This window comes from Diabrotica virgifera, chromosome 7 (genome assembly GCF_917563875.1).
Source record: "Diabrotica virgifera virgifera chromosome 7, PGI_DIABVI_V3a".
In the NCBI taxonomy this organism is placed as follows: Eukaryota; Metazoa; Arthropoda; class Insecta; order Coleoptera; family Chrysomelidae; genus Diabrotica; species Diabrotica virgifera.
This window is the reverse complement of record NC_065449.1, coordinates 99,130,511-99,155,254: the sequence shown is the minus strand read 5'-3', so window position 1 is coordinate 99,155,254 and position 24,744 is coordinate 99,130,511. Positions and strand designations below refer to the sequence as shown.

General features: G+C 33.6%; 1 protein-coding gene across 1 annotated transcript in view; it reads left to right on the top strand.

Moving 5' to 3' along the window:
• The window catches only part of LOC114332081 (coiled-coil domain-containing protein 13-like), a 135,551-nt gene that overhangs the window by 21,782 nt on the left and 89,025 nt on the right, over positions 1-24,744 (top strand). Inside the window, exon 3 of the mRNA XM_050657291.1 lies at positions 5,425-5,721. Coding sequence (XP_050513248.1) covers positions 5,425-5,721 — 297 coding nt within the window. The remainder of the gene's footprint in view (positions 1-5,424; positions 5,722-24,744) is intronic.

Here is a 24,744-nt window from a genome sequence, read left to right as displayed (position 1 = left end):
TTGTCTACGCCAGAGGTCTAAGTTGACATAGTTGCCAAAGTATAAAAAAATCCTGAATCCATTTTAAATCAAATATATCACATAATTATTGTAAACGTGGATTATACAACAAAACAAATTAATATTCAATGTAAATAAGTAAAAACTTAAGAAATAGAGAACAAGAATTAAGTTATAATCTTTTAAGATTTGCAGTGCAAGCGTGTTTGCACTGCATTGTTAATAATTAAAAAACGGCTCCGAACTCTTGGCAAAAAGCCGGTAGGTGTCTTTGTATATGTCTACAATAACAACTAAAAAAGTTGTCAGATACCTCGATTATTTCAAGTCGTTATAAAATTAGGTGAAATTTATATTTTTATAGTAGAGGATCTTTTTATAGTAAAGTAAATAATAAAAACAGTAAATATAATAAATAAAACAGATACTTATAGTAAAGAATATAAACAAATATGAAGTGTCATCACCGCAACTGTCAAATAAATGTTACCAATTTATTCTAAAATGTCACCTTCGTTAGATTACAGTTACAGTGTGATCGTGATCCGAACAAATCTGCTTCATAAAAACGCTTTATAATCCATTTATACAAATTAAATGAAACATATTATTGTGTATTTCTTTAGGTTAACATTAATAGAAACTTTCAAATATTAATTCTACGCGTATATAATAAAATATGTCTAGTGGCTGTAATTCCAGTGTCCTCGGCAAAGTGATTCTAAAAAAGAACACACCTACCGCCTAAATATTTCGTGTTGGTATCATGCGACGTCACAGGCTATGACGCGGATGACGTGCAATGGTTAGTAAATTAGACGAAGTATAGGTAGATTTTCCGTTGGAATTTACCAGCTGAACAGACGGGGTCGTGAATTGTAAGTTTTTGAATTCCCTCTTGTCTTCTTCGCTTCAGCATCCATCTGGCTTGCAATTTTTAGAAGCCATGGAGGTGTTACCAGGGAAATGGATCGATAAGTTTTCAATTAAAAATATTTTTGCCTTTGTCTTTGATATTTAAAATACCATTTTATACCCTACCATATTAAAAACAATGGAATACCTTCTCTGGTAACACCATCCGAAGCTTCTAAAAATGCAAGCCATGTGGATTCTGAGACTATAGGAAGATGAGGAAATTTTACTATTTATAATTCACATCCTATCTGCTCTGGTGGTAAATTTCCAGCGAGAATGGTTCCCTTAGTACTCCAAATAGAGTAAAAATATAAATCAAATATGAATAAACATTTTCAATTTCGTTGAAACCCGAAACCGCAGTCGCATTATATTTCTAGTTCAATCAGAGAGTACAGCCAGAATCTCTACCGGTTTCGGGGCTTCTTAGCCCCTCATCAGGAGATCCATATGCTCTTCTCTCTGAATGAACTAGAATAATACTTCTCGTGCCGTCACGGATTGCAACGAACGAAATTGCATGGATGTCCTAGCGACATCTGCTAGAAAAAAGTTTAATTTTTTAAAAGATGAAGTTTTCGATCCTAATAGCATTATTAATAATATTTAGAAAATATTAAAATATTACTAAAAGATTTTTAAATCGAAAACTTATTGGTCCATTTCCTTGGTAACACCTCCAAGGCTTCTAAAATTTGCAAGCCAAATGGATGCTGAAGCGAAGAAGACAAGAGGGAATTCAAAAAACTTACAATTCACGACCCCGTCTGTTCAGCTGGTAAATTCCAACAGAAAATGGACCTAGTTACTCGAAGGAGTAAAGCCCAATATAAAAATAAAATAAAAATTTTATTTTTAATTCAGCTGCAATGCGAAGGCAAAACAATCTTACTTTTCAATTAGAATACGGAGCACAGTCTAGTCCCTTGAATCGCGATTTTCGGCTTGAATGCTATTAGGATCGAAAACTTCATCTTTTAATTGCCAGATGACGCTAGTCACCTAATATTTTCACTTCAGTTGCAATGGGTGCGAAAACCTCTCAGTACGGATCAATTGGGATATGGAGAACAAGCCTACGTTCTTTCCGATGAGGCTCCAATAAGAGCCGAAAATCGCGATTCAAGGGACTGGACTGTGCTCCGTATTCTAATTGAAAAGTAAGATTGTTTTGCCTTCGCATTGCAGCTGAATTAAAAATAAAATTTCTATTTTATTTTTATATTGGTCTTTACTCCTTCGAGTAACTAGGTCCATTTTCTGTTGGAATTTACCACCTGAACAGACGGGGTCGTGAATTGTAAGTTTTTTGAATTCCCTCTTGTCTTCTTCGCTTCAGCATCCATTTGGCTTGCAAATTTTAGAAGCCTTGGAGGTGTTACCAAGGAAATGAACCAATAAGTTTTCGATTTAAAAATCTTTTAGTAATATTTTAATATTTTCTAAATATTATTAATAATGCTATTAGGATCGAAAACTTCATCTTTTAATTGCCAGATGACGCTAGTCACCTAATATTTTCACTTCAGTTGCAATGGGTGGGAAAACCTCTCAGTACGGATCAATTGGGATATGGAGAACAAGCCTACGTTCTTTCCGATGAGGCTCCAATAAGAGCCGAAAATCGCGATTCAAGGGACTGGACTGTGCTCCGTATTCTAATTGAAAAGTAAGATTGTTTTGCCTTCGCATTGCAGCTGAATTAAAAATAAAATTTTTATTTTATTTTTAATTTTTTAATCTAATAGCATATAAAATGATATTTAAAATACCATTTTATATCCTACCAGATTAAAAACAATGGAAAATTTTCTCTGGTAACACCATCCGAGGCTTCTAAAAATGCAAGCCATGTGGATTCTGAGACTATAGGAAGATGAGGGGAAAATGTTTATTTCAAACATATGAAGAGTGGGCCTTTCTGTAAATAGAAACAAAACGCAATACTTATGCATCGGGACTGAAGTAGAAGATCTAATAGTTAACGAACAAGAAACAATCAAGAACTGTGAGGAATATGTATATTTGGGAACAATAATCAACAAGAGTGGGCGCACCGAAAAAGAGATAGAGCAAAGGATCGTGAAAGGAGAAAGGGTGGTTGGATGCCTAAACCCGATGCTATGGTCAAAAGAACTATCTAATCAAAGAAAACATCTTATCTTTAACTCCATCTTTAAAAGTATAGTGCTCTATGGATGCGAAACATGGCAACTTACTAAATCCCTGAAACGACGCCTACTTGCATTGGAAATGGACTTCTGGAGAAGATCGGCTAGAAAATCAAGGCTTGAAAGAATACAAAATGACCAAATCAGAAATATAATGGGAGTCAAGTCAACCATCATAGACGAAAAGATCCATCATAGATCAAAGGAGACAACTGATCTGGTGTGGCCATGTAGAAAGAATGGACGACGAGAGACTGCCAAAACAAATTCTAAAATGGACGCCAAGGGAAAGAAGGAAGAGAGGAAGGCCGAAACAATCCTGGCTAGGCGGCATTCAGAAGGCAATGTCGGAAAGGAATCTTCACCCTGGCGAATGGAACGACCGGCGAAGCTGGAAACTGGGAACCGGAAAACCAATAACCGTGAAAATGGGTAATATTTATAATATTTTAATCCTCATATTAAACTTGTACACATGGCTGATGATTTTTTTTCTGAGAACATATTTAAAACTGATTATAATAAATAAAAAAGAATGTGTGTGTACTTTGTACGCACGTAAGAAGTTATACTTCTACTACATATTATGTGATTTTTAAGACAATACCAAAAATTTAAAAAAATAAAAGAATAAAACGCACACAAACACATTGAAAAATGCCACAAAGAAAAAATGATTTCTAAACGATAATTGTTGGCAAAAATTTTAAATACGCATTTTCTGAAAAAAAAAAATTATATAACAAATATACTTACAATCATAACATGCATAAAAAAATAAAACTTGCATCGGGAATTGAACCCGTGAATTTCGTGGCGCTTTGATTCGTAATCGAAGCGTAGACTCACTCGTCCAATCCCACAGTATTTATCATGTGGAAAAATACGGTAACTGAACGTTTTACTGTTTGACAGTTGTTTTGAAAATTAAATTATGTAGTTTAAATTTTGTGGAAGAAAATATAAAAATATAACAAAACAGTAAGAAAACAATATATTAGATGAAGATTGGTAGAACTTTTGTTGGTAATCAAATTAAGTATGTAAATCAAAGCATTACATACCTACTAGATAAATAAATCTACGCCAAAAAATCATAATTTAAAAATAAAAATCGAACCTAATTTGGGATTTCTCTCTAAAATTCGCATTCTTGAGAAAATAAATGTATGTATTTCAACCTAATCCAAATGTATAATTACAATATGATTATAATAAAAACTACTTACCAAATTAGAATGAGTTTTCCTTGTCCAAAATAGTCCAAAAGTCCAAAAATATAGGTATATGAAAACTATTTAAAAAGGCAGTATAACTATTAACTAACTTTTGTTTGTTGTTTCTTTTCACACAAATTTTAAAACGCAACAACCATAAATAATCTAACTACAGCTGTGCCACAGCCGCCATATTGAATAATTTTTGACATGTCATTTGAACATCCAATCAGAACAAAGTTATAATGCGCATGCGCCCGGTCGCTAGGTTTTACCATATAAAAATTCACCCTCTATCGCCGGTAAAGAAGTATAACTTCAAAAAATTGTTTTGGGGGGGGACTTGGGACAAGGGTAGGAATAACATTTTGGGCTGAAATTTAAAATTGGGGTTTATAGGCTACCCGTCACCTGAAAACAGTCAAAAAAGAGAAGAGAAAAATCTTTGAAAAACAAAAAATTTTTTTGGGGGCTTGGGACAAAGGTTAGGATTAACCTTTTGAACTGAAATTTAAAATTGAGGATTTATAGGCTACCCATCACCAGAAAACATCCGGAGAGATCAACATTTTTAAACTTTGGTTTTTTCGGAACACCCTATTTGGTAAATCACCAATAATCACATACTAACTCGCCAGACGAGAAAAATAGGTTGTTCCAATTAATTCAAACAGTATCTAAGTGATTGTGTAGCGTTCATTCACTATTTTTTAAGTATCTGAATAATTATTGTTCCTCTACCGGACTCGTACTTTATTAGCTCTATCGGAATACCACCAGTGCCGCGAAATCTGCTAGGTATTCTTCATTTTACCAAGTTGAGATATTAGTTATCATTAATCCATGGCTATTTGGTTTTCTTGATTGCGATTTATTTGTTCTTCTTACCTCTTCTTCTAAAATTTTGGTTACGCGACGTTATCAGATCAATCGGGGTTCAGGTTCAAAGGTTTTTCGGTTTTTATTTGTTACCTTTTTCACAGTAAAATTTCCTTCTGCGTAAATTTTAAATCATTATGTATGTATAATTTCACGGGATTGTGCACTTAGTGTCCTATTTTTCAAGACAGTATTATCATAAATGGTTCAGTAATTTTAAAGTCTAAAATATTTTCTAGTTAAAGAATGTAATGCTCAAGACACGCCCGCAGTCAATTTACCTAAAGAAGAAAATAAAAGACAAACTGAAAAACTAGAAACATTGAACACTAAATTATCTGAAAGCAACAATTTAATTTTGCTACTGAAGAATGAACTAAAATTAGCTAAGAAAATTATTCAACAAGAAACTGGCGAAAATTTCGAAGCTCTACAAAAGCTAAACAACTTAAATGGTTGGAGAGGAAGAGCTCAACACATTCTAGATCTACAACAAAAAAATTCAGAGTTAAAAGAAAAGTTGAAAACTTCTCAAGGTATTATAATGTTATATTAAAATAAACTCCTGGACAAAATTAACGCACCACTTTAATTAATCTAAATATTTACAATATGAACACAAAATAAAACTAAGTTACATTGAAATAATAATAATCATCTACAAATAAGTTCAACATGATTCTATCATGACCTTAATTTGCCTTATTGTTTCTTTAAAAAATTGTTTTTGCCGGAAATGCGTAAATAAGCTAGCATAACTCCAAATTGCAAAAAGAAAAAAATCAGTAAAGTAACACAATAAAATGCATCTGGGTCAACACTAATACCGTGTAGGCCCTCCTCTACTTCTTATGACTGCATTTATGCGTCGAGGCATGCTTGATATCAAATGTTCAACAAAAGCTTGCGGAATATTCTCCCATTCTTCAATAACGGCCTCAATGACTTGGTTGTGATTGGCAATAGGGGGTTTACGACTTCGAATCTTTTGATTTTGAGATAGTCCCATAGATGCTGTATAGGATTCATGTCCGGACTGTTAGGTAGCCCTCTAATAATGGAATATCAACATCATTTAGGTAGCCAATAACCTGTCGAGTCACATGAGGACGAGCGTTGTCTTGCATAAATAAAAAATTAGGTCCAAGAAACGGAGCAAAAGGCATTACATGTTCGACAATAATGTTGTCTAAGTAATAATGGGCATTCATAGACCTCGTACGTATGGGGACCAACTCCGTACGAGCTTCAAAACAAATTCCCCCGAAAACATTTTAGAGCCACCACCAAAAGGTACTTTAGAAGAGATATTGCAGTTGGCAAACCTTTCTCCTCGCCTTCGCCAGACACGCTCACGGCCGTCTGGAGCTTTTAGGCTTACTCTAGTCTCATCGGAGAACAGAACTCTTTTCCAATCGTCGATGGTCAAATTTTGATGCAATCTTGCAAAATTCAATCTCTGAACCCTGTAGTTCTCTGGTAAGCAAGGGTTTTTTGGCCGGTTTCCTGTTGCTCAATTCTGCTTCATGTAAATGTCTTCTAACTGTTCGAGATGATATCGCGACATTTCGAACATCTGCTAGTTCATTTTTTAGCAAATTGCTGGTGACTCTCCTATCTCTGAGAGCACGTTGTCTCAAAAAACGATCATCAATTTGATTAGTGCAACGTTTTCGCCCTTGCCCTGGTCTTCGATGGTACAACCCTGTTTCATTATATCGCCTCACCTTGTGACTGATGCTGGAACGATGTCTTCCTAACAAACCTTCAACGTATCGCATTGAATATCCTTCATCTAGGAGATAGGTCTGGATCCCGCGTATGAAAAAAAAGTTGATTAATAGCAAGCTGAAAAGTTGTTAATAGCTTAAGGGTGTCTAGTCGTATAAACTTTGATATATGGGAACACTGGAACAGGGGCAGTTTTAATTGTGGAACAGGTTAAAAATTTGGAACGGGCATACCACGAAAACGGCACATTTATTTTGTCCGACAGAATAGACTTAAACTCTCCGAACAGAGATTAAACTCTCATGTAAAAACCAGACTGCTATTTATCACCAAATGGGCGTTTTAATGAGTGGAACATGTAGAATATGTCAAATGACAGTAATTATGACAGGTGATAAATAGCAGTCTGATTTTTGCATCAGAGTTTAATCTCTGTTCGGAGAGTTTAAGTCTATTCTGTCGGACAAAATAAATGTGCCGTTTTCGTGGTATGGCCGTTCCAAATTTTTAACCTGTTCCACAATTAAAACTGCCCCTGTTCCAGTTTCCCATATATCAAAGTTTATACGACTAGACACCCTTAAGCTATTAACAAATTTTCAGCTTGCTATTAATCAACTTTTTTTTCATACGCGGGATCCAGACCTAAGAGTCGATGCTCGCACTGTCTCCTCCGGAATGGGACGTTTCGATGCCGCCGGTTCATCGCCGGCCGTTTCGATGCCGCCGGTTCATCGCCAGTCCATTTCATTGCCGTCATATCTCGCATTTCCTAGAATTCTTAATTAATACTAAAAATAACTAATAATTGTAACTGTCGAAAATTCGGAAATATATCAGATAGGAATTAATTGACTGGCGATGAATCGGCCGGCATCGGCATCGAACTGGCGGCATCGAAACGGCGGCGATAAAACGTCCTAGACCCGTCTCCTCCATTGACAAATTTCTTTGGCGGTTAATTTTTTTATTTGATTTTTAAGCAAACGAACTTCCAAACATGCATGTGATGAAAAATATCACAATAAAAAGCTCGTTTCTCACAAACAATTTGCTTTAATCGGCACTTTTTATGAAAAGTTTAACTCACTTTTAGTCTAAAACGAAGTTTAATACAAATTATTGTTAAAACAAGACTATTATTAGCTTACAAACAACTGCCACTGTGAAACAAGGTCCATAGGCAACTTGTACAGTAAATTATCAATAAATAAAGATTATTGAGAAAAATATGAGTGGTGCGTTAATTTTGTTCAGGAGTTTATTTTTTCTTAATGTGCATCATCGTTTAAGGACATTGGAGATCATCATGGCCCATCTTACTCTGTCTGCAGCAGTTCTGAAGAGTTCTATTGTTTTTTTTTCACGCTCCACTTTTTTTCATCTTTTTTAATATTTCCGTGTTTGTTACGTGTTTTGTCCATCATATTTTCCACATTCTTCGATAACACCACATCTCAAAGCTGGCTTCCAAACACCACATCTCAAAATCCAGGTTTCAACTCCATATAAAAGGACAGAGAATACGTAGCATCTCAACACTCTAGTTCTAATAGTCCTTGGGCCCACATATAAAATTATTATTTATGACCACACCGTCGAAACTTTTTGTACTTGTTATTTGGGTGGAGTCGGAAAAAGGAGCTTGGCGCATTATGGTAGTGGGGCGTTTGTCTGTCAAGCTGTCACGAAGTTGTCAATTTTATGCAAGAAAATTTATTACCACATTTAGTACGTTCTTTAACGGTAAAATATTGCAAAACTTCTAAATTTTAAAGATCCGCTTACATTGACTTGAAATTTAGCATACACATAGCTAACAAGTCAAAGAAAAAAAGTGATATTGTGCCGATATGTGCTTTTGCCCCGGGGGTGGTTTCACCCCCTCTTGGGAGTGAAAAAGTATTCGTCCAAAGTAAGTCCGGAAATTGATAAACTGACTAATTTTACGTAACTTTTGTTCTATAGAGTTTTTTCACTAAGTCAATACTTTTCGAGTTATTTGCCAGTGAATATGTTCATTTTTTCAACAAAATAACCACGCTTTTAGACGTTTTTTTTTTGCAAATAACTCAAATAGTAAGTATTTTGTAGAAAAAAACATTCATAGCAAAAATATAGCATGTAAAAAATTTTAAAAAATGGTGTACATATCACGTTTTTATACCTAGTAGAAGCAGAGTTATAGCTAATTAAAAATAGGTTCATATCCGTCAAATTCCAAATGGAATACTTTAACGTGAAATAACCAAAAATGAAGCACATTTCTGGGAAAACTCATTACAACTTATTTAAAGTGTTTAAAAAAAGCTTCATTTTTGTTTTATAAAAAAATTTCTAGCATCAAAAGTAAAAAGTTACGCTCAAAATAAAGTTAGTCCCTTTTTTTTGGTAAAAAAATCGGGAAAATCACCCCTTATTAGTATCTCAAATGAACTTAATCGTTACAACTTCACAAGTTTCTTGACTCGTGTGTGTATTGTTTATATGATCTGTAAGTTTCATCGGTTCAAAGTCTTTATTATTTTTGAAAGGGCTGTAGTTAAAAGGGATGGACCAGTCACTGATCACGAATGTATGCAAATTTAGAAGCACCAAATTTTAATCAATTTTTGTCTAACAGAAAAACAAAAAAATACATGATATTCAGAAAAGCAATGCTAACTTTTTTTGTTTTTCGAGATTTTTGGTATCTCTAACATTTTTTAAGTTAAGTTATTTTAAATATGCTTTTTTTACAAAAAAAGCATATTTTTCAAAATTAAAATTTTTAAAAATTTTACATTAAAATCAATTTTTTTCCAAAATAAGCACTTTGAATCGATGAAACTTACAGATCATATAAACACAACATAAGTAAAATATTTTGTGGAGCGTTAACGATTAATTTCATTTAAGTTGCTAATTGGGGGGTGGTCTTCCCGATTTTTTTTGTCAAAACAAAAGGGACCAACTTTATTTTAAGCGTAACTTGCTTAAATTTAATGCTAGCAACTTTTTATAAAAACAGAAATAAAGCTTTTTTTAAACACTTTAAAAAAGTTATAATGGGTTTTCCCCAAAAAGTGCTAAATTTTTTGGATATTTCACTTCGAAGTATTCTATTTGAAATTTGGTGAATAAGAATCTATTTTTCATTGGCTATAACTCTGGTTTTACGAGGTCCAGAGACCTAACGCGTCCACCATTTTTTTACTTTTTTACAGGCTATATTTTTGCAAAAAACGTTTTTTCTTGACAAAATACTTACTTTTTGAGTTATTTGCGAAAAACCGTCTAAAAATGTAGTTATTTTGTTGAAAAATGAATATATTCCCTCGCAAATAACTCGAAAAGTGTTGACTTGGCGAAATAGCTCTATAGAACAAAAGTTACTTAAAATTAGTCAGTGTATCCATTTCCGGACTTATTTTGGACTTATATTTTTTCACCCCCAATAAGGGGTGAAAGTCACCCCCAGGGCAAAAGCACACATCGGCACACTATCAATTTTTTTCTTTGACATGTAAGCTATGCATATGCCAAGTTACATGTCAATCCAAGCGGTTCTTTAAAATTTAGAGCAAAAACCGTGAAAGAATGGACTAATTGGTCATTTTATTTTAATAAATGGTTTTTATCACAAGAAAAGCGAAAACAATTTTGTCGGACAAAAATAGTGGGCCATATGACGCGTCGGACACGCTAAATATGTCAAAATTATGAAAATAATACATTTATTATCACATGGCCAAATTTAACAGAATCTACTACACGCTTTACACCAACAATAAATTGAACAAGAAATTGACCAATTTATTCAAGGCCAAATTTGACGTGTTAAAGCACACTTTGACATCTAAGCTTGTTCGTTATCAACTTCACGTGAAGAAATTGACGAAATAGAACACTGTGACAGCATAATAATTCTAATTAGATTTAACTAGATTTATTATGCTGTGTCATTTCATTGGTACTACTGAAAATATTGACACGTTAACAACATTTATTCCAAGTTCCTTCAATTTATTGAAGTCTTTGACTTTAACTTTGACCACAAACCATACATACTCATAGACGTTTCACGACCATGTTAATCTTTCGGATCGAATTAACGCCATCTCTTGATTGGAATGGGAACTAAATTGACAAATTTTAGTTACGTGGGAATTTCAAATTATAAATTTTGCGGGATTTTTGACGAAATTTCGCAGGAAATTAAAACAACAGAAAGACAATTCAATGTTTTATTCAATATTTTACTGAAAACTTCAAATATTCCAATTTGTTTTCAAAATGCTAAACACTACTGCCATGTGTCACGTGAAAGCGAAAGCACTGATGTGTAATATTGAGTTGAATGAAAATTTTTGAAAGAATCTTATAGGATGATTGTTTAGATAAATAGGTAATCTTTTACAAACTTCCAAAAATATATAGGCCCGAAATGTTGATGACACACTTGTCTATTAAAATAAACTGTTTCAGGATCTATTATATTGTTTTTTTAAACGTGGAGAAACACAACACGGGATGATCAATGTAAACTAAAAATTCTACTCATTAAAACGGAGAGAAAGTTAATACAATTGATTAAAATTGTGATTAATCTAATTAAAAACGTAACACCACTATAATAAAATAATTAAGCCACAAACTGTAAAATTAAAAGTAAATAACAAATTAATTTAATTGTCAACTGTCAGTTGTTAATGTTAAATATGACAAGAGGATTGACTGACGGCGACATCTCTGGATTGGAATGGTAACTAATTTGCTGTCTTGACCTTGACAATTTACGTGAAACGTCTATTGACTTCCAAGAAATTAACGAATTTATTGACGTGAAGTTAATAACGAACAAAATTGGATGTCAAATTGTTGTTTTTTGAACACGTCAAATTTTGCCTTGAATAACTTGGTCAATTTCTTAAGTCCACTTTACATCAACAATAAATTGGACAAGAAATTGACCAAGTTATTCAAGGCCAAATTTGACGTGTAAAAGCACACTTTGACATCTAAGTTTGTTCGTTATAAACTTCACGTGAAGAAATTGACGAAAAAGAAAATTGTTCTATTTTTTCATAGCGTCATAAAGTTAGCGAAACGGTTTTTTCAAAGTCGTTATTTTGACTTCTACCATAGCTCAAAAAATTGCACCTCGTTTGCGGATAATTGCACCATTAAAAATTTCATTTGCGGAGTTTCCGTTTTCGAGATATAAGCAAATGAAAAGTGGAGATTTCGGCGCAGCGCTAAAAATAAATGTCGATTTTCAGGGTATAAAATGCCGTAAAGTCACTAAATAACCATATCAAAAAATTGCACCTCGTTTGCGGTTTATGAATAAACTGGTTTTAATTGAAAATTGTGAAAATTGAAAATGTTATAAAGGAAAAACGATATTAATGTTGGTTGCCTATACTGTAGGGGCAAAGGAACTCCTCCTGACTTAAAGGTAATCCCTCCTTTGAAATTTCATTTGCGGATATTCCATTTTTAAGTTATATCAAAATGAAATTTCTCGGGACAGCGCCAAAGTATATATTTCCATTATCGGGATATTTATTAAAAGCTGTAAAAATAACAATAACTATATCATTTAATTTCTTCTGGTTTGAGGATTACGAATAGACCTGCTTTAAACTAAAAATCAAAAAGCTTAAAAATTTTCCGAAGAAAAAAATTTTCCATTTTGGTGGTCCTAAACTGTATTTGCAAAAGTATTATCTGTATTGTAATGTATATCTAAAATGACTGTTTCTGACGTAAGAAAATCCCTCCATTCGAAATTTCATTTGCGGATTTTCCGTTTTCGAGATATAACCAAATAAAAAGTTGAGATTTCGAATAAATTTTCATTTTCTGGGTAAAATCACCTAATTGCTCCTCGTTTGCACATTATAAATAAACTGGCTTTAATTGAAAATAATAAAAATTGAAAATTTTATAAAGAAAAACGATATTAATGTCGGTTGTGGTTGCCTACACTGTAGGGGCAAAGGCAAAGGAATAGTAGTGATGTTGATTATAGTTACTTTCGAGGATTCGTTACAAATCGTTACTTTTGTATAAAGTAATCATTTACAAAATAAAAATGTGTACCATTTTTATTCAGTTACAATGCGAAGGCAAAACAATCTTACTTTTTAATTAGAATACGGAGTGCAATCCAGCTCTCTGAATCGAGATTTTCGATTCTTATAGGAATCTCATCGGAGAGAGCTTAGGCTGGTTCTCCATATCCTAACTGACCAGCACCCAGGGCCGGCGATAACGGGCCTGCAAGGGATGCACTGCAGGCGGGCGCCCCTGTTTAGGGGGCGCCAAAATGAGTTTTTTTCTGCTGGTACTATACAAAATACTAAATTAAAAGAATCCGAAGGGCGCCTATGCTAGTTTCTCAGGCGGGCGCCTTATACCCTAGCGCCGGTACTGCCAGCACCGAGAGCTTTTCCAACACATTGCAACTGAAACAAATAGGGTAGGTGACTAGCGTCATCTGGCAATTGAAAGATGAAGTTTTTCAATCCTAATAGCAACATTAATAATATTGAAAAACATTAAAAATATTACTAAAAGATTTTTAAATTGAAAACTTATTGGTCCACTTCCCTGGTGACACCTCCAAGGCTTCTACAATATGCAAGCCAAATGGATGCTGCAGTGAAGACAAAGGGAAGGAATTCTACACTATGCAATTCACATCCCCGTCTGCAGCTTGGTAAAGTTCCAACGGAAAATGCACCTATTTACTCTACGGAGTAATACGACTATAAAGTAAAAATGTATACCATTTTCATTCAGTTGCAATGCGAAGGCAAAACAATCTTACTTTTCAATTAGAATACGGAGTGCAATCCAGCTCTCTGAATTGCGATTTTCGATTCTTATTGGAATCTCATCGGAGAGAGCGTAGGCTTGTTCTCCATATCCTAACTGACCAGCACCGAGAGCTTTTCCCACACATTGCAACTGAAACAAATAGGGTAGGTGACTAGCGTCATCTGGCAATTGAAAGATGAAGTTTTTCAATCCTAATAGCAACATTAATAATATTGAAAATATTAAAAATATTACTAAAAGATTTTTAAATTGAAAAACTTATTGGTACATTTTCCTGGTGACACCTCCATCCATCCATCCATCCAATGGCACTACAGCCCAAATTGAGCCTTGGCCTCCTTCAACAAGCTTCTCCAATCATTTCGATTTACCGCTGTTCTTTTCCATGAACGCGTTCCCAGGAAGTTCCTGGCATCCTCATCGACTTCGTCTTCCCATCTCTTTTTAGGTCTTCCAACAGGTCGTTTTCCCTGCATTCTTGCATTTAGCAATTTTCTGGGGATTCAATTCTCATGCATGCGGACCACGTGCCCTGCCCACCGTAATCTCTGCAGTTTAGTGTATTGTGCTAGAGTTGGTTCGCTATATTGCTCGTATATTTCTCTATTATACCTAATTCGCAAGTTGTTATTTTCACTTATTGGGCCCAGTATCCTACGGTATATTTTTCTTTCAAACACATCTAATGCATTGGCAGATTTCTGTGTCACCACCCATGTTTCGCAGCCATAACTTACTATGGGCCTGATTATTGTTTTATATACCCGGAGTTTTGTTTTCCGGCGTACGTCTCGCGATTTGAATATGTGGCCCATCGCGAAATAGGTTTTATTTGCCAGCACAAGCCTTCTATTTATTTCCGGTTCTTCATTGCTTGCAACCAGATCCATTCCTAGGTACGTGAATCTATTCATATGTTGTATATCGTCAATAAAGTGTTGTTGCGCCGGTCTATTTGATCTGGTTTGTATGAGTAGTTTTGTTTTATTTGTATTTATTGCTAGCCCTACTGCTTCTGCACTCTGTTTCAACTCAACGTAGGTTTCTTCCGCTACATTTATTGTTCTGCTCATTATGTTTATATCATCTGCGTATGCTGCTAATTGGGTAGATTTGTTTGTAAGTATGTTATTTCCTCTCACCGTCAACCGTCTAATTACATATTCAAGAACAAGATTAAAAAGCGTTGGAGCCAGTCCGTCGCCTTGTTTCAGTCCTTGCGTTATCGTAAACGCATCAGTGATCTGTCCTTGAATACATACCTGTGCTTCTGTTTCTGTCATTGTCATTTGCACTAGTCGTATTAATTTTGATGGTATGCTAATTTCTTCCAATATATTAGGTAGAATTGTTCTATCTATTGAATCATAGGCTTCTTTAAAATCTACAAAGAGATTGGGTGCGTTCGGACGACCACAGCGGCTGGACAGCTGAGCTAGCAATAGTTGTCAGACGTCACCGCTGGAAGTCAGCCGCTGAGAGATTTACTAAGCTTTCCCTATCACGGCTGGATACAACCACTCAGCCGATTTCTGCTGACAGTCAGCCGCTATGGTCGTCCGAACGCACCCATTGTAAACGTCCATGTCATATTCCCATGTTTTGGCTAGTATTTGTTTAACTGTAAATAGTTGGTCAATGGTAGATCTATTTTGCCTAAACCCTGCTTGATATTCCCCGATGATTTTTTCCGTGAGAGGTTGAAGTCTTCGATTAAGGATGTTTGTGAATATTTTGTATCCCGAACAAAGTAAAGAGATGCCTCTATAATTCTGACACAACAGTTTGTCTCCTTTTTTATGAATAAGGCAGATTATACTTTTCTTCCATTGTTGGGGATTTCTTCTTCTATCCATATCTCTCGTATTAGCTGGTACATCTGTTGTGTCAAATTCCTTCCTCCTTGCTTGAGTAGTTCTGCCGGTATTTTATCTATTCCCGGTGCTTTATGGCTTTTTTGTTTGTGGATTGCCGTTTGGACCTCCTCTAGCTTTGGGGGTCTAGTTAATTCATTTTCTTCTCCATCTTCCCCAGTTCTTGTTGTTGTACCTCCTGCCATGTCTGCTGCTGCCTCTGTTGTTGTAATGGTGGTTGTGCCCCTTTGTTTAATACTTCCTTAAAATATGTCATTCAGGTTATCTTAATTTCGTCCATATCGCTAATGATTTCACCCTTCTTATTTTTGCAGAGGCTAGTCTTCGGTTTGTATCCCTGTCTTAAATGTTTGATAAGTTGGTATGAACTAAGTGTTTATCGTTTCCTTAAACTCCCTTTCTATATTTAGTATCCGTTGGTTTTCGTACTTTCTCTTTTTCTACCTGCACAGTTTATCTGCTCTTCGTCTTTTGTTCTCAAATTCTGTTTTTCTCTCTCTAGTACGTCTGAGTATGTAATTCTTATGTGCTTTATTTCTTTCCTGTATAGCTTGTTTGCATTCTTCATCGAACCATGTTTCTTCTCTCCGTTGTGTCTTTGTTCCTAGGATTTCTTTCGCTGTGTTTAGGTGCTTATGGTGTTCCATTGATTTTCTATTGTGGAGTCTGCTCTGTTTTCTTCTAGTAATTTTTCATCCACTGTTCTCTCAAATCTTTCTTGTATCTCAGGGACTTTTAGGTTATCTAAGGTTAGTTTTTCTTGTTTTGGATATTTTTCCTTTACCTTTCGACTGATTTTGCATCTAAACCGTGTCTGCACTAGTAGATGGTCTGAGTCACAGCTTGCGCCACGTCTGCTTTTTACATCTAATATACTCGTCGCCATTCTTTTTTCAGTCAGTATATGGTCTATTTGATTTATTGTGTTTCCCTATGTTTCCCTATTACCCCTATGTACTCTTCTTCTTTTCCGATCTTGGCGTTTGTGTCGCCTATCACCATTTTAATGTCGTTTCTTGGTATTAGGGAGTTTTTGTTGCTACGTAACGTACGCATCTCCGTATACGTAAAGCAACTAACGTGTCGTAGAGGATGAATGTTAAAAATAGGTAGTTTTTGTAACTGCCTTAACGTAACGTAAAGCAAATCGTAAAGTTACTTTTAAATTCCGTTGACATTCAAAAAAATTACGTATTTTTTATGGGAAATAAGCCACAATTTTACTAAAAAATGAAATATAATAATAATATACGTCTTAATTGCCAATATAAATGAGTCAGATTAAATAAATTATTAGAAGAATTTTTTTACTTAGCAACAACATGTTTGTTTTATTTTAATAGTATTTTGTATTTTGACAACGAAACCCGATTTGGGCTTCGAAACGTTAATAAGTTCATTTTTTAGTAAAATTGTGGCTTATTTCCCATAAAAAATACGTAATTATAAAAATGCCACAAGGAAATAGCTTCAGAAAAACATTCAAAAAAATAAAACAATGTTCACACAATATACAATTAATATACAAATGTAAAAAAAGATAAATGAATAATGAAATTGTATGGTTTTAATTGCTTCTATTTAAATATAAAAATATTATTTTTCCTTAGGTTAAAATTTTTTTTATTTTTGTTTATACCTACTTTTTAGTTGTAAATTATTGTATACCTACATCAGAATTCCAGTAGGTATAATGTAAATAGTGTGGTAATATTTATTTGAAAATTTTACTGAAACTAGGTCATTTGTTTATCTAGTTATTAATTGTGGTGATCACTGTATTTCTTAAATTAATACAAGATTTGTTTGTTTTGCTTTATTAATAGACAACTTAAAAACAATATAATTTTAAATCTATTATGAAGTTCCAATTTCCAATTACAAACAGAATAATTTTACTCAAATAGACTAAACCAATAACCAATATATAACCTTAAAATGTTTATAAACGGATAGTACGCTGATGAAATGTTCATTTGGTACTTAATCGGGCAAGATCCTCGTGTGCATTCGGTGACTTTCGGCTCGATAGGGATGCGTATGAACCTAACGTACCAGCCCGTAACCTTAGGTAATACGTATCGCGATACGGGAGTTCAACCATTAATGCGCAAGCGTATATGTCAAAAAGATGCGTTACGTTTACGTATTTGTGTGCACAAAACTCCCTGAGTCATAGATTCGTTCTAGATCTTGATAAAAGGCTACCTTAGTGTCTTCTTCCTGTTCATTTGTGGGACAGTGCACATTTATAAGGGTTATGTTAAAGAAATGCGTTTTTATCCTAAGCTTGCAGATTCTTTCATTGATGGCTTGAAAATCTGTTATCAGGTGCTTCATTTTATTATCTACGATAAAGGCTACTCCAAATTCTTTATTTCCTTCATCTTTACCGCTATACAGTATAGTGTGTGTTTTAGTGTCCCGGCTACGTTTTCCCAACCATTTAGTTTCTTGTACTGCAGTGATTCCTATTTTATATCTTTTCAGTTCGTGTAGAAGGATCCTCTGTGCTCCTGGTCTATTTAGCGTTCTGACATTCCATGTTCCCAGCATAAATTCCATATTCCGTTGCCAAAGTCGTCGTCTTGATATCCGTCCATTCCGAGGCCTATCTGAAGGTTTCGTAGTAGTACTTTTTTACAAGAATAGGTTACTGGCCTATCGCCCAACCCCCTTTTCGGAGGACCATTTCTCCCTTCCTCGTCAGCCCTTACCCTACTTTCCACTGGGGTTGGTTACCCAATCTCCGGTAAGGTTGCTCAGGTTCTCCAGGGTTCACCCGTCCGGTGACACCTCCAAGGCTTCTACAATTTGCAAGCCAAATGGATGCTGCAGTGAAGACAAAGGGAAGAAATTCTACACTATGCAATTCACATCCCCGTCTGCAGCTTGGTAAAGTTCTAACGGAAAATGCACCTAGTTACTCTACGGAGTAATACGACTATAAAATAAAAATGTATACCATTTTTATTTAGTTGCAATGCGAAGGCAAAACAATCTTACTTTTCTTACTTCATCTTTTAATTGCCAGATGACGCTAGTCACCTACCCTATTTGTTTCAGTTGCAATGTATGGGAAAGCTCTCGGTGCTGGTCAGTTAGGATATGGATAACAAGCCTACGCTCTCTCCGATGATATTCCAATAAGAATCGAAAATCGCGATTCAGAGAGCTGGATTGCACTCCGTATTCTAATTGAAAAGTAAGATTGTTTTGCCTTCGCATTGCAACTGAAAATGGTATACATTTTTATTTAATACGCTCTGAGCTTCGCTGGTGTCGCTCCTAGCGGATTACTAATGCAACTTTTACCGGTAATTTTTAAATTTATTATTTAATTGTTATCGCTTAATTCTTACAACACAAAAAAGTAATTAAATTGTAATCGATTTTTTTAAAATTTTGCTAACCATTTTAACGTTCTATTAATGAAATATTAATTTCTTACTTCGGATACTTTCACAATTATCGTGTAGATGGCGCTCAGATTAATTTATAATTACATATTACAAAATATTAAAAAAACTTAAAATTCAGTATTTAAAACGTAAGTATATTTAAGGTAAAAGTATACACCAGAGCTTTGACCAACTAATATTATTTCCTATTAATGTTTTTAATTTCAATGTTTTAAATTAATCACTTTGACATTTATGTCAAATTTCCGGTAAAGGTTTACATACTTGTCACTACTGGCGCTCGCGACTTTTTAATTATCCCCTCTACCTACGAGCTCACAGCGTATAGTCGTATTACTCCGTAGAGTAACTAGGTGCATTTTCCGTTGGAACTTTATACCAAGCTGCAGACGGGGATGTGAATTGCATAGTGTAGAATTCCTTCCCTTTGTCTTCACTGCAGCATCCATTTGGCTTGCAAATTGTAGAAGTCTTGGAGGTGTCACCAGGAAAATGTACCAATAAGTTTTTCAATTTAAAAATCTTTTAGTAATATTTTTAATATTTTCAATATTATTAATGATGCTATTAGGATTGAAAAACTTCATCTTTCAATTGCCAGAAGTCCCCTACCCTATTTGTTTCAGTTGCAATGTGTGGGAAAAGCTCTCGGTAGCTGGATTGCACTCCGTATTCTAATTGAAAAGTAAGATTGTTTTGCCTTCGCATTGTAACTGAATAAAAATGGTATACATTTTTATTTTGTAAATGACTATTTTATACAAAAGTAACGATTTGTAACGAATCCTCGAAAGTAACTATAATCAACATCACTACTATTCCTTTGCCTGTGCCCCTACAGTGTAGGCAACCACAACCGACATTAATATCGTTTTTCTTTATAAAATTTTCAATTTTTATTATTTTCAATTAAAGCCAGTTTATTTATAATCCGCAAACGAGGAGCAATTAGGTGATATGGTCATTTAGCAATTTTACGGCTTTTTATACCCAGAAAATGAAAATTTATTTGAAATCTTTTATTTAGTTATATCTCGAAAACGGAAAATCCGCAAATGAAATTTCGAATGGAGGGATTATCCTCAAATCAGGAGGAATTATTTTAGATATGGTGGATAATACTTTTGCTAATACAGTTTAGGCCCACCAAAATGGAAATATTTTTTCTTCGGAAAATTCTTAATTGTTATGATTTTTAGTTAAAAGTTAAAAATTTTAGTTTAGTAAAAAGGTATACTCATAATCCTCAAACGAGGAGGAATTAAAAGATATGATTATTTAGTGCTTTTATAGCTTTTGATATTTACAAAAAGGAAATAAACACTTTGGTGCGGCGCCGAAAATTTTTATTTTTTATAACTCTAAAACGGAAAATCCGCAAATGAAATTTCGAATGGAGGGATTTTCTTACGTCAGAAGCAATTATTTTAGATATACATTACAATACAGATAATACTTTTGCAAATACAGTTTAGGACCACCAAAATGGAAAATTTTTTTCTTCGGAAAATTTTTAAGCTTTATGATTTTTAGTTTAAACCAGGTCTATTCGTAATCCTCAAACCAGAAGAAATTAAATGATATAGTTATTGTTATTTTTACAGCTTTTGATAAATATCCCGATAATGGAAATATACTGTGAGCACGTAAAGGTTGGAATAAATTTATTTTCTAGGTAATGGATGATTTTGGAAAAAAATCCCGAAACAGGTCAATTTTTATTTTTAAATTACGACTGTTTGGCACATATATCATACTAGTGACGTCACCCATCTGGGCGTGATGACGTCATCGATGATTTTTTTAAATAAGAATAGGGGTCGTGTTATAGCTCATTTGAAAGGTAATTAAATTCTCTATTCAGTAATATAAACATTAACATAATTATTTATACGGGACGTCCAAAAAAAATTGTTTTGGATTAAATTTATTGACATAAAAAGAAGAATGTATGTAACTTATTTAGTTCAAAATACATTTTACTGCTCTTAGAAAACTGAAAAAAATGTTTATTTGTAAAATAATCATTGCTTTTCGCTTAAATTAAATTTTCAAACTTTCACGAGGCTGGTGGGTGGCGGCTTTAATATTGAATTTAAGCAAAAAAACATATGTATTTGCCAAATAAACATTTTTTCCTGTTTTCTGATAGCAGTAAAATGTATTTTGAATTAAATAAATTACACATTATTCGTCTTTTTATGTCAATAAGTTTAATTCAAAAAAATTTTTTTGGACACCCTGTATAAATAATTATGTTAATGTTTATATTACTTAATAGAGAATTGAATTACCTTTCAAATGAGCTGTCACACGACCCCTATTCTTATTAAAAAAATCATCGATGACGTCATCACACCTAGATGGGTGATGTCACTAGTATGATATATATGCCAGTAAGTCGTAATTTTAAAATAAAAATTGACCTGCTTTGGGATTTTTTTCCAAAATCGTCCATTCTCGAGAAAATGAATTTATTCCAACCTTTACGTGCTCACTGTATACTTTGGCGCTGTCCCGAGAAATTTCATTTTGATATAACTTAAAAATGGAATATCCGCAAATGAAATTTCAGAGGAGGGATTACCTTTAAGTCAGGAGGAGTTATTTTGACTATGGTACATACTAGCCTTACAGTTTAGGTTTACCAAATGTGAAAATTATTCTGGCATTCCTTTGCCCCTACAGTATAGGCAACCAACATTAAAATCGTTTTTCCTTTATAACATTCTCAATTTTCACAATTTTCAATTAAAACCAGTTTATTCATAATCCGCAAACGAGGTGCAATTTTTTGATATGGTTATTTAGTGACTTTACGGCATTTTATACCCTGAAAATTGACATTTATTTTTAGCGCTGCGCCGAAATCTCCACTTTTGATTTGCTTATATCTCGAAAACGGAAACTCCGCAAATGAAATTTTGAATGGTGCAATTATCCGCAAACGAGGTGCAATTTTTTGAGTTATGGTAGAAGTCAAAATAACGACTTTGAAAAAACCGTTTCGCTAACTTTATGACGCTTTTTTTCATTTATTTGGCGTGAATTCAGTGTCACCAACCTGTGTCCATTTGGCGGGAAGTGGAAGTAGAGCTGTAGAGCTTTTTGTTTATTATTATTTGTTGAGGTTGAGCATAGCCACCTTTACTTTACAAGCCATGAAGTTGAAACTTGGCAACATCTAAGCGTAGACCGGTTAATTGTGACAGTTCTCATTTATTTTTAAATGTTTTTAAATAATATTCACTGTATTTACAGAAAAACTCAAACATTTTACAATATTTCGTGCTCCAAATTATAAAGAATATTAAAAGGTATGTATTAAGATGATTTTAGTTCAATATAATATATTTTTATATAATATATTTTATAGTATAATATATTTTTATATAAACTTACGTGCATATAGAAATGCGTCCACTTAGAAGTGTATAAATTGGATGAACCAACCCAGTTATATATTTGTGGATATGTGGCTCATCAAATTCATAAAAGTAAAAACTATTGTGAACATTTCAAACAGCTTGTTTTCTGCACTAAAGGAGAGACAACTGATGGAGCAGATTACTACGATTATTTGCAGAGAGATGGTTTGTGCTTAGCAACAGACTCAGTAAAATTTATTTATTATCATCTTTGCTCAACATTCGAATTTATTATAAATATTCCCAATCTTGAAAAATTATTTTTGCAGCACAATTGTCACCTGAAGCTGTTATCATGTTTGGTAATGAAAGGTTTACAACATGAAGGCTTTCATTTAAATTTTGAATTTGAGTGTGAATGTGGGGAAAATGCCTTCAAAGTTTATTCTGCTATTATAAAAATTATGTGTAATATTGTTTTAAATAATTATACAAAAAACAAAAATAGCAGCCATCAAAGTGATGAATTTTCAAAAAAGTATAAAAAGAAAAGTAATGCTAAGGGGAATAACAAAAAAAGAAAGTTATCGACTCTAAACCCCAACACTTCACATCAAACCATGTGAGAAATTGTTGTTATAGTTATTTCTAGCGATATTTGTATATAATTTAAAATAAGATATTATTTATTTAAAATAAAGTATTTTACACATATTCTTGTTATTGGTTTTTTTGTATAATAATAATAATATATTAAAACCCAACTATAGACTCTGGTTTTGTTAATAACATTCTGTTTTTTTTATTATTTCGCTTATGTTGGATAATAAAAAAAGTTAGCTACTTTAAGAACTAGATTTTTGTTCTTTATCAAATCAGGGTGTTTCTAAATAAGTGCGAAAAACTTTAAAGGGAAAGGAACAAAATGCAAAATTTTGACGCCTGTCAAAATGTTCAGTGTATTTTAAATGCAATCATTTTTTTCGAATCCTGAGAAAACTAATAAGTATTTTTGAAAAATTTAATCGCTGAATGAAAGATTACTTTATTACCGAGGGCCGAAAGTCCCTTAGAATGAATGAAAAGTTGTTTTTGAATGACATATTTGAAACTAAAAATCACACTAAATTTTCTTAATTTTTCGCCCCTGTAACTTATTAAAATAAACATAGAAGTTTTCAGTGACTTTCGGCCCTCGGTCCTAACGTAATCTTTCATTCTGCTTTTAAATTTTTGAAAAATACTCATTAGTTTTCTTAGGATTTGAAAAAAATTAATCCCATGTATATTCTTGTTATTGGTTTTTTTTTGTATAATAAACGTTACTTACAAGGAAGCACTTTTAATTTTATTTTGTACAAACTTCTAATTAATAACATTTTCTTGTTCGACTCAAAAATACTATAAATTTTACCAGAATTTCTACTTTAAAATTGTGTTTTCAAAAGCGGTAGTCCGAAAGTCGGACTACGCACGTCATCAATTGCGATGTTGCCTTTTTCTCTTCATGGCTTGTTAAGTAAAGGTGGCTATGGGTTGAGTCTTTCATGTTCATGACAACCTAAAAATTTTGATTGGAAAATGCATATAAGATAAGGGGGTGGGAAAATGGAAATTAGTGGCTTTTTTGCAGTTCTGTCTGTTAGTTTTGCTCTGGCTGGGTCTCTTTTGTTTAAACAATTATGTAAGTATTATAAAAACGTTTTCAATTTTCTGTATTCTTTAGGAAACGAATTATTTATGCATATTATTACCTGTAAATAGTAGTACCTATTTCCTATTTCTTTTGATTTTTAATTGTAAAGAATAGAAAAATTACCATTCATTTTAATTTTTTAGAATCAGCTGAAAGTGGTCTACAAAAAAACCAGGAAGGAAACGTATTATAGCCTTGTTGTGGCTATGAAAGGCAAAAGAAAGATACCTATAAAAAGTGTATTGACTAGTTGGAAGAAACTCCACATTGTCGATGCATAATAAGATATTACTTTATAAACAAATATCAAGACCTAGGAATGGAACCTGGATAATATAGTCATCAAGAAGATAGCAGGAGGTCATGAGCAACAACAACTTCATAAGTATGAGAATATTGAGGAAATCCAGCTCCTCGATATCTACTACTGGACAAACTAGAAGATTGAAGAGGACAAAGCCTTTTGAACTAGTTTGAGTGATAGGTGATAGTGAAAAGCAGAGCGTAGTGCTTGTGTGCCTGTGTATGTTAGAATAGTGCACGATCTTGTTAGATTAGATAAGAGACGCTATAGGGTAAGCTCTTCATTTTAAGGAACAGTAGTAATTTAGGTTAAATTAAAATTGCTCATTGGTCAGTT